The 16,180-nt window shown below is 46.6% G+C and overlaps 1 protein-coding gene across 1 annotated transcript; it reads left to right on the forward strand.

Moving 5' to 3' along the window:
* The first annotated feature begins 1,387 nt into the window (after window positions 1-1,387).
* Window positions 1,388-6,690, forward strand: DBX1 (developing brain homeobox 1). Its single transcript, XM_064426217.1, has 5 exons — window positions 1,388-1,472; window positions 1,839-2,463; window positions 2,925-3,026; window positions 4,665-4,867; window positions 5,214-6,690. The coding sequence occupies exons 2-5, from the start codon at window positions 1,875-1,877 to the stop codon at window positions 5,586-5,588; spliced, it is 1,269 nt and encodes a 422-aa protein (XP_064282287.1). The 5' UTR covers window positions 1,388-1,472; window positions 1,839-1,874; the 3' UTR covers window positions 5,589-6,690.
* Window positions 6,691-16,180: the final 9,490 nt, after the last annotated feature.

Below are 16,180 nucleotides of genomic sequence, written 5' to 3' on the forward strand. Positions count from 1 at the left end.
CGAGCGGGCCGAGGGGCAGGTGCACGGCCCGCCCGAGCCCCCTGAGCTCTGCCCACGCCTTCCTTCCCCTTTTTCTTTACCTGTTAAGCATCAAGACCAACAAAACTGGAGAGCGGGGGGGAAACGCCAGCGAGGTTTTATTTCAAAGTGACGCTTTCAGACGGCGGACCTTCCAAGTCAGGTCTGCAGGTGTTCGTCTGCTGGGGGCCGGCGAACAGCGCCGGGAAAGCTTGTCAGGATCATAAGGGCTTCCAGGGCTGATTCCGTCCTCTCCAATAAATAACTTTTTGATTTGAATCAAGGGAGAGGTTTAACAGACTTTCTTTCTTCCCTAATGTGATATAAATCGCAGATGCACTTTTATTGAATGGTTAAAGCATCGACATGGAGATAACCAACACAAAACGTCCGGACAAAAACCATCGAGAGAAATAAAGCTGGTTAATAAGATTTTTGAGAAAGCTTTGTGTTAAAAAGTAAAAAGGGAAAACAGCTGAAGGTGACAGTTAGTTCATGGTTAATAGGATAAAGGCTGCATGGTTGAGCTGCACACGTCTGCTTGCAAAGGTTCAGACACACCAAAGGGCTGAATAGGGTGCTTTTAAAACATAGGACATTTAACACATCTGTTATAGTCTTTAACAGAGAAATCAGGTAAAACCACTCTCAATAGTCGCTTTCATCACGCACCTTCAAAGGAAACTAACTACACTTGCGCCTATTTCCGTATTTGCCGCCACGAACAAAAACTCTCTGCCAGAAAAATCCCTATTTACTACTTTCCCGTTAGACGATGCCATTTGTCCCTCGCACCAAAGTTAGGGGACTCCGGGCTCTGTCGCAGAGACACCTTCCTTCTGAGCAATACACGTTCCGAAATCCCGCACACACGCGCAGATAAGAGGCGGTATCAGGTGAATTTGGCTGCTTCGAGCCATCCGACACTGACACAGCCCAGAGTAGCTCGGACAGCTTCAGCCAAAAGGATCCAAATGCTACAAAGTCGTCTTCATTTTCTCAGCTTGAGGGTAGTGATTCCCGCTATTTTGAACGTAGATAAGCTACAGACGAGCAACAGACTGCGAACCCTGAAGGGGTTGGTCTGGTCCCACAGAGGTGTCCAGATCTCTCCTGTGTGCAATACTCGGATTTTGTGGGAGCAGAGTTCTCACCGGCCACACCAAGGCTCACATTTCGGTGTGGGCAAACCTCTCGCCTGAGCACAAGTACACGAGATTTTTTGAGCACAAGTACGTGAGACTTTTTGTACACAAGTACACGAAGATCCGAAGCTCGGATCTTGAAAGGACAGGTTGGCACGGCAAATATGCCTTATTCCGGACCTTTGATGTGCAGATAGAAAACCAACCCCATCTACACGCACTAATTCTGCCTCATACTAATAGCAGGAGCAGAACATGTTCAAACCACCGTGGGATCCACTCTCCAAACGTGTCTCTCCCTCAACAGAGGTTAGTTCCACGTTTTCTAATTTGTATTTTCAAATCCACAAAACCCGTGTTTTTCTGAGAGTCCGCAGATAAGTTTCTATGAATATTTATTGATTTATTTCCTAAACTCAGCAGGGGAGCGGCAAATAAATTTAGTGCTTTCTTTAAATAATTCCCTTTCTACGAGGCAAGATGTCATTTGAAACTTTTAAATAGGCATTTAATTAGCCTGTGTGTATTGCCTCTGAACAAAACCCTGCTGGGAGCCTTTGGAGCGCTGTATTCCAAAGAGGCGGTCAATATGCAAAATTGATGACTACACTTTCTTTGTGGCGGGGCCATTGTGCCCCGGTTGCTTATGAAGTCTAATCCAATCATAAATTGCAGCCCCGGACCAATGGAGAAGCCGGGAGCTCGCCTTGAATGAAGCTCAAGTGGAGAACTTTGTTGAACCCCATTGTTGGGGCTGTCACTTTTGAAAGAGCCTCAGCGGGGCTGACCACTATAAAACCCATGGTCCACGAGGAAGGGGCAGAGAGAACTCCGCTAGGCTCGCTGGCTGGATCTTTACCAACCCACGTTTGCAAAGCAGAAAACAAAAGCAAACAAACAAACAAGCAGGCGAGCGGTCCCAGCCCGGCTCCGCGGACGGCCCCTGCGATGATGTTCCCCAGCCTCATCGCCCCTCCAGCCGTCTACCCCAGCCTCCTCCGGCCGACCCCCTCCCTCACCTTGCCTCAGTCGCTGCAGTCGGCTTTTTCCAGCCATTCCAGCTTCCTGGTGGAAGATTTGATCCGGATCAGCAGGCCCACCAGCTACCTGCCCAGGACTGCCCCCCCGCCCAGCATGTCCCCCCCAACCTCGGCGGCCAGGACGGACTCGGGGACGCCGGAGCTCCCCAGCTCCACCACCACCGGCTCCAGGAGGATCTGTTCGCCACAGACTTCCAGCAACGACTCCACTTTCCTGAAGTTTGGAGTCAACGCTATCCTCTCCTCCACGCCCCGTGCCGGTAAGCGGGGCGCAGCCCGAGCTCCGGGCGCTGGGGACATGGCGCCCGCAGGAGGGGGCGGCGGCCGGGGGGCAGCGCAGGGACCCGGTTTAGGAAAGGGAGGCAGGACCCCGTCCCGAGCTGCAGAGCCCTCTGGCGTCGCTCGGGTTTCCAGGGCGAGGGGCAGAGCTGCCGGCGGCCGGGACGGACGGGAGGAGCAGGGGGAGGGAGGGGTCCCGGGGACGAGGGGTCCTCCGGCGGTGTCTGCTGGCTGACCCTGTCTTCACGGGTGCCCCTTTGCTGGCAAAACCAGCAAGGTGCCTCTTTCCCTCGGCCCTTCCGAGTTCGGTGTGGTTCTTTCATTTTTTTCTAAAAGTACCACAGCGCTGGTCTCCAGACCGGGCGACAGAACCCAGCCTTGCCGTCGGTCGAATCCAGCTGGCGGTTACCCTCCGACTAACTTGATTTTATTTATTTACTAGAAACCTCCCCTGCGTTGCTTCAGAGCGTCCCGCCAAAGACTTTCTCCTTTCCGTACTTTGAAGGATCCTTCCAGCCCTTTCTCAGATCTTCCTACTTCCCAGGTGAGTGTTTGAAATGTCCCTGTGTGCGGGCGGGCCCCTCTGCCGGCACAGCCGGTGATTTCTCCCCGTCCCTGCGCTCCCCCCGGCGGGGTTATGCTGCAGTTCAGAGGTTGGAGGGAGTACAACATTCAAGCATCAGTCGCGCCAATTTGCTGCCCGATTTAGCAAAGGCAGTGACTGCCTGACATTCCCTGCCCGCTCCCCCCGCTGATCCGCAAATTAGCCGGGATTGTCACGGTCCCGAGGCGAGGCGGGTCCCCGCTCCCTCCTCCCTCCCTCCCTCTGGATGTTTCAGCACCACGAGGAGCGGTCAGCTCCCGCCGCCCGCGCTCCGCGCCCGCGCAGGGAGGGAGGGAGGGGGAGGGAGAGGGAGGCGGGGGGGGGGAGGGGAGAGGGAGCCCGTCGGTGTCCCCCAAACCTTTCCGCGTTACGGGCGGGTCCAGCGCGCTGCGGGAACGGTGTGATTGCCCTGCTCCACCTTCGGCGCGTCCCTGCCCTCTGCTCCATCACCTCCCACGCCTACTAACTCTTCCGTCCCCCACCTTCCCGGTTACACCGTCAAACAACACGGGAAAGGAGAGAAAGCAGGTCACGGAGCTGTGATTGCTGCAGCACCGAAATATTATGATGCTGAGAGAACAATTAAAAAAAAATCACTGAAATCGAATTACACAAACAAGCTATGAATTTAAAAAGAAAACAGGGAAAGGGAGAGAGAGAGAGGAAAAAATTAACCCAAGCTCTTCTATTCATCCTCTGGATAATGGAATTTGCTTCCTTTCTCCAGCATGTGAATAGCCTAACAAAAACAACTTGAGCTTTATAAATAGCTTTTCATGTCCATTTAATGAAAATTATTTGGGGAAAGAGACGATTGTGCCATCAGTATTCTCCCGAGGAGCCTGGCATGCCGTTGTGTTTAGTTTGAAAGTGTAAATCTCTTTTGTTCCAATAATATATGGCGTTAGCTGCTTGTCCTCAGTCTTTTTCTGTTAGTTCATTACTACACAATTACCATTCACGCTTCATTAGCATCTCTGTCTCTCTTGGGGAGGTTCCCCCCCTCTTTTTTTTTTAAGGCGAAACTCTGCCCTTTTTTATCATACTAATGCCATTGGGAACCAGGCAGTGTGCTAATTAGCTGCAACTTTTCATGTCTTCGAATTGAATTCTCCAACTTTGGAGCAGGGGGGGAGGAAGAGAGAAGAGATTATTATAAAAAGATGAATACTGATTGATCAAAACTGCATCTGAAGAGGAGCTGTTTTGTTCGGAACCAGAAAAGTCCTCATTTTCATCTCCAGCATAATAAAGCATCTGAAATGATAAAAGCATTAAAAAAAAAAAAAATCAAATGCTTCTGAGTGGGAGGGAGAGCTTTTTTATTATACCTCTATCTTAGCCGGTACGCCTAGCTTTGCCTTTTCAGGCCGGGGACCTTTGAATCTCCCAACAAAACCGGCCACCATTGACCAATTTTCCACATCTGAGTTGATAGATCACCGCCTGAAAGGGGGACGGTTGGTTAAGCCTAAAGCTCCTTTTCACGGCCCCAGGTTGATGAGTGCCCTCCCGAAGGGCAGCGCGGGATGGCGGGGCCGGTCCCGCTCCGCTCAGTGCCGTGTGTCCCTCCCACAGCTGCCTCCGCCGTGGTCCCCATCCCTGGCACCTTCTCCTGGCCGCTGGCTGCCCGGGGCAAGCCCCGCCGGGGGATGCTGCGCCGCGCCGTCTTCTCCGACGTGCAGCGCAAGGCGCTGGAGAAGATGTTCCAGAAGCAGAAGTACATCAGCAAACCCGACAGAAAGAAGCTGGCGGCCAAGCTGGGCCTCAAGGACTCACAGGTGAGAGGGGTCCCAGGTGGAGGAGGGCAGAGGGTGTGTGCGGAGCCAAGATCCCCCACTCCTCAGGGGCAGCTTGGGAGAAGCATGGGAGAAGGGGATGGGAGCAGGGAGAGCACCCAGAGCAAGTTACAGGTGGTCAACAGAGCCAAAAATGTCACAATTCCCAGCTGGGTGAATAGGACGAGCTTGATTCCCCCTGAGCTCTCTCCTAGGCTCCTCCAAAGATCAGATTCTATGGCTCCTGTTAGCTTTAGTATGGGCATTGAGAGGCTTTGAGAGTGCAGCCAAAACCACCTTTTCTGGTACATTTCACTGAACTGTTTCACTTTGTTGCTTTGTACCCTAGGTGAAGATCTGGTTCCAGAACAGGAGGATGAAATGGAGGAACTCCAAAGAAAGAGAGCTCCTCTCCTCTGGCGGCTGCAGAGAACAGACCCTACCCACCAAGTTCAACCCTCACCCAGACCTCAGCGACGTAGGCAAGAAATGTTCAGGAGAGGAGGAGGAGGAGGAAGTTTCCCCTGTGTGCCCCCCCAGTCCCCGGCATCCCCTAACCTACCACCAGTCCCCAGAACATCTACACCTGAGGGACAGACTGGACTCCCAGATATCTCCTTCTCCATCCCATTCTAGCAGCCCCAGCAAACCTTCAGACTTCTCAGACTCAGAGGAAGAGGATGATGAAGGGGAAGAAGAAGAGGAGGAGATAACAGTGTCTTAGATCACTTGCCTGCCCCTTCCATCACACGAGGACACTGCAAAGATGTAAATAAACCAGAGTGCTATAAATTGAAGAGGTGCTGTCCCACCCCAATGTCCACATGCTTCTTCAGTGCAGGTTCTTTATCACAATAGCTGCAAGACCCTTCCCACTGGTACTCCTCATTTGTTGCCCTGTGTAGAGGTTTTTATGTTCATAATATCTGCCCAACTTTTCATAACTCTCTCTGCTTAGCAATCAATAGTTGCTCATGTTTAGCAACCAATCTTTTTTGGAAGAAGCAACGGTTTGCTTCTTCCAAAAAACAGACAACAGGCAGCTCCTGTCTGTAGAGTAGGGAGGAAAGGGAAATTTCCCTGTAGGAAAGGAAACTTCTTCGTCCAGATAAAAAGATCATAAAAAATACAATATAGATTGCATGATCATTTCTATTAGCTTTCAAGTGAATTTCCAGCTACTGTATTACTTCAGCTGCTACTGAAGACTTGTCTGATCTAGCAACACTTTGCTCCAAAATAAATAACCTTGAGGGACCCAGACCAACATCTGCCTCCCTCCTCACCCCAAATGGCACCATGCTTGTGCAACAAATCCTTTGAAATACCTGGAATTACTTTGAAGGTATAATGCAAGCATGCCCTGTGTAATGGAGATCTTATATATTTATGATTTTCATCCTAATTAATTCATCAATATTGTGTTCAAAGCACTGACTAACCCACCTTCTTGTCCATGTTTGTGCTTATTTTCCACTTGCTTCTCCTATCCACGGTGTGGACAGAGGAAAGTGGATACATCTCTTTGATTTTTAACTGAACTTTGCTGTCTTTGCACAGCTTATATGAACTGTACACTATTTTGTACACTTACGCTGTATGGGTGTTTTATACCAAGGTTATTGTCAATGATTATAACAATGGCTCAACAATGCTTCTCTCTTTTTTATTTTAAATTAAATGACAGCTAAACTACAGGTGAATGCAGCTGTGTAACTGTGTAACTTATAAAGAAACACTTTTATTTTGTATTTTACCATGTACAGACTCTAAATATGTATATATATTAAAGTGGATGGTTGTCAAATAAAAAAAAAAAGTAGATTTTCAAATTTGATCATTTGATAGTACTTGGTTCTAGATAACAGGTTGTTGTAGTTTATGTCTGGGAGAGGAATCTACCTTATTAGTGATTCAATAAGAATTTATCATTTTCTAATTAAGTGACTTTACAAGAATATCTACCCGCCTTTTAGCTAGGGAGCAACTCTTCACACATCATTAGGATACTACAGTTTATAGACTGGGAGCAAGTAATTAATTAATTCTTCCATTGTAGAGAAATAGAATGAAAGATAAATTTAACTCTTCAGCCTCAAGTCCAGCAAAGGATCATTACTACAACACCAGGAATATCCATAACCACCCACGTGCTTTTTGTTTTTACATTTCTGCTGTACATTACAGAAATATCAGTGGGTTTTGCCTAGCATACAGGTGGTAGCAGAGTTTTTCTGAAACAGAGATTTCAATACAAAATTGCAATTATTTTCTGCTCCATGATCTTTAATGCCCACCATTCATAACACACCAAAATAAAAGAAACAAATGCAGCAGATGCCCCCTGGATCCAGATCACCCTCTGTGAGAGGAGAGCTGTTTCCCTCTCCACTGCCACAGCCACAGGGGAAGGTGTGAAAGGAAGAAGAGAGTGATTCTCTCTTCAGAGAGAGAGGAGCTCTCTTTCTTTGGAGTTCCCCCATTTCATCCTCCTGTTCTGGAACCAGATCTTCACCTAGGGAATGGACCTACAAAAATCATCTAGTCCAGCTTCAAGGCTGGCCAAAAATTAAAAGTGTTATTAAAGGGCATTGTTCAAAAGTCTCCTGAATGCTGCCAGGCACAGGGCATAACTACCCCCTGCTAGAAAGCCTGTTCCAGGTCTTTAACCTCTTTCCAATTGGACACACCTGAGCTGGGGCACATTGTCACATTTCTCATCTTCTACCCCTCTGACACCTTGAAGCCATTAACAATTCATAACATACACCTGATACAGGTGGAATGGAAAAAGAGATGGAAAAGACACAGTATTTATCCCACAAATTACAGTGAAACAGCAAAAGAGCTTGTTGGGTTTGGGTTTGTTGTGTTGTTGTTTTGTAAAAGCCATGCATAAAATAAAACCTAAACAAGGAATTAATTCACTGCTTCCCACAGGCAGGCAGGTGTTCAGCCTTCCCAGGAGAGGAGGGTCCCATCACACAGAATGGTTACTTAGGAAGACAAACACCACTCCAAACATCCCCCCTCTTCCTCCTTCCCCCCACTTTATATCCTGAGCCTGATGCCACATGGTCTGGAATACCCTTTGGTCAGCTGGGGTCACCTGTCCTGGCTGTGTCTCCTCCCGCCTTCCCAGGCACCCCCAACTCCTCACCAGTGAGGCAGAACAGAAAGCAGAGGAGGCCTTGGCTCTGTGCAAGCCCTGCTCTGCAATAACAAAAACATCTCTGTGTTATCCACATTATTTTTAATGTCTGTATTATTGTGCATTCAGCACAAATCCAAAGTACAGCTCCCTACCAGCCACTGAAAGAAAACTTTGCCCCAGCCAAAACCAGCACATCCAGTAAGAATAAGGTTATAGTAAAGTAATTTATAAATGACAGAACTAATTCAAAACACAGTTTGTTTTAAAATCCAGTGGCTACTCCAGAGAACACAGATGCCATCACACATACTACAACACTCTAGACAGGAACTAGTCCAAAATAAGAACAGGTATTGTTTGTATAAAACCCTCCCGATTCATTGCTCAACAGAAACTGCTGATCTTCTCATACCCTCTGCTCTTTGCATTTTCTCTGCACTAGAAATGCTATCAAAAATAACTATTTAAGACTGCTTCTTTCAGCATGAGGGCTATTACCTCTTACACTGCTAGACAAATAGACGTACTAAAGAAAAAATATAATGGAATTGCCATTTAACAGGGAAAAATCCTTACCCAAAATGTAACATTTATTAATCCTGTGGGAATCAGAAAAACAGAAACTTCCACAGACACAGAAGAGTTTAATTTGCAGCCTTAGGAGAAGCTTAGATTGATATAAAAGTACAATACACAGACATTAAGCAGAAAAATAATAAACTTACAGTTGAAAGTAAGAATATACCTTAAGTAAGTAAGAAGCTGTTTAAGTAAGGTGATGAAAAGTTTATAGTGTAGTAATGTAATAATATGAAATATGTTAGGAATTTAGAGGTTATAACAAAAGCATATGTGTACATGTGAGACAGAAGCCCATTAGGTAAAAGTATCCTCAGTGCAGCAAAATTAATTAAAAGTACTATGTTAAAAAAGGAAAATAAACCCTGTAGCAACTATCTATTAGTTAGAAAGTTATATATTGTCTTATAACAAAGAACATGTAACTACTCTTGAACTATAGCTGACAGCTTGCTCCTTTAAAATCTCCCAGCCTCTGAGACTGAGGTTTATCTGAACAATAAATCGTTCTTAGCCCGAAAATAGTCCCATCCCTTCATTAGAAGCAGCAACAATAATAAATTCTACACTTTATTCTTTTGTCATTTCAGAATCTTTTTTTTAATAGCAAAAAAAAACCCCACTGTGTGACTACTAAGCACAAACATTTGAGATTCAGGGATACCTTAATATGAAGTTAATTCTATTTATCAACAGCTGTCAGACTGCATCTGTGGCTGCAGGAAGGGGACCACTTTCTCCAACAAAGGCATATGTCAAAGACATAAACTTATTCTCTTTCCTCAAATGTGGAGAGATACTAGTCACATTAGGAGGATCTAGTGGCAGCTGGGTTGTTGTGGTGTGCATGGTGTTGGAGGTTCAGCTTGGGTGTATTTCTGAGAGCAAAATGTTCCATAATCCGCTGTTAGCAGCCAGAATGTTGGAGGCCACCTGCCTCTGTTCCCTGAGATGAGCTCAGCACTCTCTCTCTCTCTATTTTTAACACAGCCATCTGTATGCTTTGGGAAAGGAAGAAAGGTGATAAGAAGCTTTCCTGCCTTCATGGAGATGAAATTGTTTCCATAATGACTAGTAGCATCCAGAGTTTTGGAAACTCTGGTAATCCCATGTGTAATACACCCCCATAACAACGTCTGCTTTAGGATATCAAAGAGCTCTTTTTAGTGACCCAGCAGCCCAGAGGTCTTGTGTGTATTTTCTTCCTTCTCAGAGACAGGAGGGACATCTCCCAGACGGGGGAATGGATAAGGCAGAGAGGGGGACTTTGATGATCATGAGCTCAGGGCAGCAAATTCTCAACTTAAGAAACCAGCTGCTTCTACATCTGTGCCTGCCAGCGTGGGAGAGTGGCTTTTGGACAGGGGGAGAAAAGGAAATAAATAATTTTCCTGGGGAGTCTGTGCTGTTGCTGCCTGCAGAGCTGCTGGTGACAGACCTGGACTGTGTCCCTCTGGTCCTACTCCCTGGTCCAACGGCTTCTCAAGCAGTGTCCTGCACAAATGGGGAAGCTGGAAGTGTTTTCACCCAGCCACAGCCAGGCAGACAAGGCTTCTGCACAGCCCTTTACTGGAAGCAGGTTGAGTAAAAAATAAAAATAAATAAAAAACCAAAACCAAGCCAAAACAAAACAAAAAAAAAAACAAAAAAAAACCAAAACAAAACACCCAAAAAACCCCTCTTTTGAAGAACATCTGTCATCCAGGAAAGTTTGAACATTACAATAACCTCAAAGAGGTTAAGAAGAGCACATGATACAAGACCATTATTTCCAGAAGCAACCAGCAAAAGCTGAGGGTGATGACAGGATATTAACCCAAACCAATCCTAAACCCCCATGCTACAGGAAACTAGTTTGGTTTGAATAGACCCAAGTTCAGTCCTGGAAAGCAGTGATGGCATTTAAAACCCTTTGCTGGGAAGTTCAAGGTGGGGTTTGACAACACACTGTGGGCTCTGTTATTGCAAGGAGCGACAAGGCAGTCTAGTCTCACCCCTGGCTGTGCTCCCTCCCCAGCCCGACCATGCGCCAGTGCTGGGAGCAGAAGTGATCAGACTGAAGAGCAGAAATGGTTCCTGGATTTGCTCTTCTAGCAGCTGGAACTGCCCCACTGCTGTGTCTGAGGAGCACATGGCTCAGCAAGGGTGGCAAAGTTCATCGCTTCTGCTCGCCCTTATCAAGTGACCGAATTGGACATCTACAGGGCTCTGGTGTTTTTGAACCAAGATTGACTTGATACAAGTAAATAATGTCCCTCAAGCTCCAAAAGCCACACTAGCACCACTTTCCCAACCTACATGACAGGGATTTAAGGCCTGGGAAGCCCAGCAGAGTGGGGCCTCACAGGAGTGCCTTTACTTGACATACACAAGTGCCAGGTGTGCTGCTTTACCTAATTTTCTCTCCCATGTGTTATGAATACAAAGCTATCTATTTTTTTAGGTGGCAGAGTTACAAAAAAGTCAGACCAGTTGTTGTAAGTCAGTTGCACTGCCAAAGAAAAGTTCTTCAATTACCTGTTAATGGCTGGTGATTAACCATTGTCCCCCTGATGCTGGCCGCTTGCCAGGGAGGGACACAGGGACAGACCCTCCAAGTGAAGAGAATAGCAGTGACATCAGAGCCAGTATGCAGATGAGAAATGCATTGTGCCCCGAATTTTTACAGTTTTTCCCAGGAAAACCCCTAAAATTATGAGCCAACAAGTGACCTAAGTGACGTCTAAGGATGGGAGCGTAGTCTCGTACCTGCTTGGATCCTTTTTGCTTCTCACCCTAACCTGAAAAGATGCTGATTAAAGAGACGCCCCGGGGTGTTAGACAAAAAAAAGCAGGAATCTGCTACTCTCCCGTGAGGACAGAGTCCCCAGTTCTGTCTGCAGACCAGCGGACAAAGCTGTATCACCCTCCTCCTCCATGCCACGCCTGGGAGCAGCGGCGGCGTGGGTGCGACCCGTCGATTTCTCCCCACCTGAGCTGATTGTTCTTAATAAAGGCATTAAAAAGGAGAAAGATCTCCTGCCCATTTATTTCAGCTTGGGGACTCGTCCGGGATAGCCACGCCTGAAGAGGACACCAGGACTGGGACGGCCGCCCACCCTGGACCTGCAGGACAGCTGGCTATCGGGACCAGAGAAGATCGGCTTGGGACAGTGACACGGAGCAGCGTCGGATAGGTGAGAATATCCGGCGGCGGGAGAGGGAGGCGAGCGAGTGTGTGTGAGTGAGACGAGGGCCGGCAGCTCGGCCCCTCGAAGCGAGTGAGGACCCCTCAGTACCGCGGTTCCGCACCCCCGCGAGGGGGCCGGCCGGGAACAGGGGGAAGCGAGTGGAACTGGTGATTGAGGCGCCTCCAGAGGGGTAAAGAGGACCCCCCTCCGGGCGTGCGGAGGAAATAGCTGTGTGAGTGGCACGCACCCCAAAGGCCCTGATACAGGTCCTAACGAAGGAAGTTAGGCGATTTAGAATATCAGGCAGTTTTGCCCTGACAAAGGAGGTCAGGCACCCCTCAGAAGCCAGGGCTTCGAGGTTTGACTGGTTGAGTCTCGGCAGAGGAGGCCGAGATCTCTCAAAGTCCTGACGAACGAGGTCAGGCAACTCACAAGTCCCGAGAAGGATTCGGGAAGGTTTAAAAACCCTGCAGGCAAACCAAGTCCTGACGAAGGAGGTCAGGCATACCTCAGAGGCCAGGGCCTCGAGGATTTTTTTCGTTTGTTTGTTGAGTCTTAGCAAGGGAAGGCGAAGGTCTCAACAAAGTCCTGATGAAAAGGGTCAGAGAAATTGGAGTTTTGGCAGGAGGTCGAGACTTCTTAAATAAGATATATTTCATTTAGAGAAAAAGGCATCTTTGTGATTTGTTTTGAGGCAGAAAAAATGGGAGGGTGCAATAGTAAGAAAAGTGGCCAAAGACTGAGGAATATACCTCCACACAGTCCCCTAGGTGAACTATTAGAGAAATGGGACTCTATAGAAGCCACAGAAGGATTAGATAAAGTTAAGATGATTCATTATTGTTCAGAAGTGTGACCAGAATTAGAGGTGCAAGGAGGATGGCTCTGGTGTGGGACAAAAGACAAGTGGATGTGTCAACAGCTGAGTAATTATCTGACGGCTCGAGATACTGATCCTGAGCAATTATTATATGTAGCTTGTTGGTTGAAAGCTGTAAAGAATGAAGGAGTGCAAATTTGTAAAGTGCAGAGCAAGAAAGAGGGGAATGAAAGAGGGGATGCTGGAGTTAAAGAGATTAGTAAAAGGTGGGACCCCCTAGACTACTTGCCTCCTGATACCCCTCCACCTTATAATCCTCTCCTTCGAGCACCTCAAATAGCAGATCCAGTTCTTCTCCCGGCTGCCATGGGGGCCATTCCCTCACCACCCCCTTCGACTCCTTCAGCTGCTTCTGCACCACCACTAATACCTACTACACTTGCTGCATGCTCCACCCCTTCTCCAGCTCCACCTAACATGCACCCAAGCTCTTCTCCCCCTCCTACTGCTGTCCCTCCACCTCCTCCTAACTGGGACATGAATGCCTCCTTATCTAATAACCCCTTATCACCAGGTACAGCCGTTGACTTACAGCAGGTCCAAGTTAATGCTATTACCCCTCAAGTGAACAATCTTGTGTCTGAAGATGGGCCATACTGTGGTACCCGATCCAAGACCTCCAAAGCAGAGAGACTTTTTCCCCTTAGAGAAGTTCCTATGGGAGGAGTAGCAGGAGGTGTTGGTTTTGTAAATGCTCCTCTAACTGCTTCTGAGGTGAGAGGATTCAAGAAGGAGTTAGGGAATTTAGTTGAAGACCCCGTGGGCATTGCTAACCAGGTGGATCAGTTCTTAGGTCCAAATATCTACACTTCCGGGGAGATGAATTCCATTCTAAATATATTATTTCTCAGAAGAGTCCCGAATGATTAGGGCTGCAAGCATAAGAGTTTGGGAAAAAGATAATCATCCAGGGCCCCAAGTGCCATCAGGTGAAGACAAATTGCCACTAGTGGATCCCAATTGGAACCCTAATCAGGAGGAAGGGAGGAAGGCCATGATGGAGTACAGGTCTCTGATAATTCGGGGGATCAGAGAATCAATTCCCAAGATACAAAATTGGCATTTGAGGGTGCACAGGAGAAAGATGAAACTCCTGCTACTTGGCTTAATCGCCTGAAGCGGAACTTTCAATTGTATTCTAGAATAGACCCAGACACCAAAGAGGGTGAAATGCTACTAAAACTCCATTTTGTTACTAAATCTTGGCCTGATATATGGAGAAAACTGGAAAAGATTGAGGATTGGCAAGAAAAAGACACTAATGAGTTATTGAGGGAAGCATTGAAGGTGTATTTAAGGAGGGAAGAAGAAAAAGCAAAGGCCAAAGCTAGGATCATGGTCTCTATAGCTAGAAAAATTGTGGGAGCAAACAACCCTTTCCTGCAGTCCAAGGCTACAAAAGAGTAGAGGAGTCCACCACCAGGAGCAGGTAAGGATAGGCCAGTACCATCAGATACAAGAGGAACGGAGAGGCCTCAAGTCCCTTTAAGTGAAAGGCGTTGCTATTACTGTGAGCAGACTGGGCACATTAGAAGCTTCTGTAGAAAGCTGACTCTGGATGAAGCAATAGCCAGAGAACAAGAAGCCTTAGAGAAAATGCTTAGAGGCGACGATTAGGGGTGTCAAGGGCTCTATATTTTAGGGGACCCGATGCAACACCTAGAAGAGCCCTTAGTAAACTTTGAAGTAGGACCCCAAAATGAAGAATTTTAATTTTTAGTTGATACAGGAGCAGATAAGTCCTGTCTTAACAAATTACCAGAAGGTATGGTAATTGGTAGAAAATTTTGTGAAGTATTAGGGGCTGAGGGGAAACCATTTAGAGCCTCAGTGATTGAGAATGTAAAAATAATTGGAAACTCAAGGCAGTGTGAAGCAAATTTGATCTACCTGCCTAAACTAGAAAAAAGTTTGTTGGGGAGAGATCTACAAGTTCATTTGGGAGTAGGAATTGTCCCGAGAGAAGGGAAAATGGTAGTACAAATAATGAAGTTATCCCAAGGTGATGTTGCTGAAATAAGCCCAGAGGTGTGGGCTGAAGGAGGAAAGCAAGGCCTACTGGACATTCCTCCAATAACAATAAAAATGCAAGATGGTACTTCACCCATACGGGTCAAACAGTATCCAGTTTCCCTAGAAGGAAAAAAGGGACTAGCCATAGTTACTGAACAATTGCTGCAAGAGGGAAGTTTGGAACCCTGTATGTCAACACATAATACCCCTATACTGGCAGTTAAGAAAGCTGAAGGGAAATACAGGCTGGTACAAGACTTAAGAGAAGTGAACAAAAAGACCATTGGTAGACATCCAGTTGTGCCCAACCCGTATAACCTTCTAAGCCGAATTCCAAGAGAACATGCTTGGTTCACTATTATAGACTTAAAAGATGCTTTCTGGGCATGTCCTCTGGCAGCTGAATGTAGAGATTGGTTTGCCTTTGAATGGGAAGACCCAAATACAAAAAGAAAACAACAGCTAAGATGGACCCGATTACCGCAAGGGTTTACTGAGCCACCCCACCTCTTTGGACAAGCCCTAGAGGGTTTGTTAGAACAGTTTGTTCCTGAAGAAGAAGTACAAATCCTGCAGTATGTTGATGACCTGATGGTATCAGGGAAAGGAAAAGATCGGGTCAGAACAACTAGCATCAAACTTTTGAACTTTCTGGGAGAGAAAGGATTAAAAGTCTCACAAGAGAAGCTACAGTTCGTACAATCAGAAGTAACATACCTTGGGCACATAATAGGAGAAGGATATAAGAAATTGAGCCCTGACAGAATTTCAGGCATCATATCTCTCCCAGCTCCACAAACAAAAAGAGATGTGAGAAAGCTTCTAGGCCTGTTCGGGTACTGCAAGTTATGGTTAGATCAATACTCACAAAGTGTGAAATTTTTATATGATAAGCTGGTAGCCCCAGATCCCATAATTTGGACAGCAGAAGACGATCAACAACTAGAGAACCTAAAAAAGAAGTTGTCTTCTGCTCCAGTCCTAAGCTTACCAGACCTCAGGAAGGGCTTTGATCTTTTTGTAAGTGCTGAAAGAGGTATAGCCTATGGTGTACTAACTCAAGAGTGGGGAGGCTGCAGAAAACCTGTAGCTTACATCTCCAAATTGTTAGACCCAGTAGCTAGAGGTTGGCCAGTTTGTATACAAGCCATAGCAACAACTGCTGTTCTGATAGAAGAGACCCAAAAATTGACCTTACAAGGAAAAATTAAAGTACATACCCCTCACGATCTTAAAACAGTGCTGAGCCAAAGAGCTCAACAGTGGCTAACCAATGCAAGAATATTAAAATATGAAATAATACTAATGAACACAGAAAATTTAGAATTCATCACATCAAACGCCCTCAATCCAGCACAATTCCTTATGGGAGAGCCTATAGAGAGTCTAGAACATGATTGCCTTGAATTGATAAGTCTCCAAACCAAAGTAAGAGAGGATTTGGAAGATCAACCTCTAACAACTGGAAGAATTTTGTTTATAGATGGCTCTTCGAGGGTAGTAGATAGAAAAAGAGCTTC

This window comes from Passer domesticus, chromosome 6 (genome assembly GCF_036417665.1).
Source record: "Passer domesticus isolate bPasDom1 chromosome 6, bPasDom1.hap1, whole genome shotgun sequence".
Taxonomy (NCBI): domain Eukaryota; kingdom Metazoa; phylum Chordata; class Aves; order Passeriformes; family Passeridae; genus Passer; species Passer domesticus.